This window comes from Monoraphidium neglectum (assembly GCF_000611645.1).
Source record: "Monoraphidium neglectum strain SAG 48.87 unplaced genomic scaffold scaffold05715, whole genome shotgun sequence".
NCBI classification, from domain to species: domain Eukaryota; kingdom Viridiplantae; phylum Chlorophyta; class Chlorophyceae; order Sphaeropleales; family Selenastraceae; genus Monoraphidium; species Monoraphidium neglectum.
Genome location: NW_014007915.1, coordinates 1 through 1,263, shown reverse-complemented (window position 1 = coordinate 1,263; position 1,263 = coordinate 1). Strand labels below are relative to the sequence as shown.

At 68.7% G+C, this 1,263-nt stretch overlaps 1 protein-coding gene across 1 annotated transcript in view; it reads left to right on the top strand.

Annotated features, from left to right (window-relative positions):
* The window catches only part of MNEG_15838 (DNA-directed RNA polymerase III subunit C2), a gene marked incomplete at both ends in the record, with an annotated part of 1,166 nt that extends 625 nt beyond the window's left edge, over positions 1-541 (top strand). Inside the window, one exon of the mRNA XM_014035691.1 lies at positions 400-541. Coding sequence (XP_013891145.1) covers positions 400-541 — 142 coding nt within the window. The remainder of the gene's footprint in view (positions 1-399) is intronic.
* Between the last annotated feature and the right edge of the window lie 722 nt (positions 542-1,263).

The window sequence follows — 1,263 nt, the reverse complement described above, 5'->3', positions numbered from 1 at the left end:
CCGCCCCTCTCCCCTCTCCCCATCTCCCCATCTCCCGTCTTCCTCGACCCCCGGCCCTGGACGCCCCCACCCTGCCGGCCGCCCTCGCTTGCTGCGGCGTCCCTCACGCCCGCCCCTCATTCCATCCGTTGGGAGGGGCACGCGGCTGTTCTCCAGGGATTCTCTGAGCCACGGCTGCCTGCCTGCCTGGGTCACCTGCGGCCTCGAAGCCAATGAACGCCATGATGTCCCACCACCTCGCGGCCAACAACCCCCGCTACAAAACAGCCAGAACCCGTTACAAGACTCTTTCCTTCACAAACCCCTCGAACGAAGCCTTGTTTTTCACCCATCTTCCCTTGACCGAATCCGATGGCGCGCCCCCGTCTCCTCAACCCCTCCGCGACGGCCGCCCCCCAGGCGTGACGGGGCGCGTCCCCGAGCGGCTGCACGTGCTGGACAGGGACGGCCTCGCGCGCCCCGGGGAGTTCATCCGGCCGGGGGACGTGTACATCAACATGCAGCGCCCCACCAACACCCGCGACCCCCTGCCCGCCGTCATGTGAGGCGGAGAGCCGCGGCGGCGCGCCGCGGGCCGAGCGGCCTGTTGGGCGGGCCGAGCGTGGCGGCGCGTCAGGGAGTGGGGGGGAGGGGGAGGGGGCGCCGGCGGCGTGTTGCTTGGGAAGCTGCGCAGGCGGCGGGCGTAAGGTGTCGCCCCCTTTGACCGGGCCCACCCGCATGACACATCGTGATGGCGCCTCAACCCCTCGCCCCTGACCACGATCGACACCACGGCCCCCACCAACACAACCTCCCTGAACCCTGAACCCTTAAACCTTTAACCCTGGACCCCCACCCCCCCACCCAGTGACGAGGCCAAGTTCTTCCGCCCCTGCCCCATGAGCTGGAAGGGGCCCCCGGGGGAGCAGTGTGTGGTGGACAAGGTGCAGGTCACAAGTGAGGGCCCCGCACACCATACACACACACACACACACACCAACACAAACACTCGCCTGGCGCCCCAATGTGACGCATATTAGGGGGCGATTTTCCTGCTGGGTGCTACCTCCAACGCTCCGCACGTGCCCTCTGCGGCGGCACATGCAGAGTGTTGGATGCAGCACCCAGCAGTGCGGCGGTGAGGGTTGCGTCTGGTGCTGACTGGCGGCTGCGTGGGCCGCGCATCCCGACGTGCTGGCGCGAACCAGGGACCAGCGGCGCCCCCAGCGGCGTCCTCCCACCCTCATGAGTCACCGGCTCAAGATCCCGCCCAGCCACACGCCC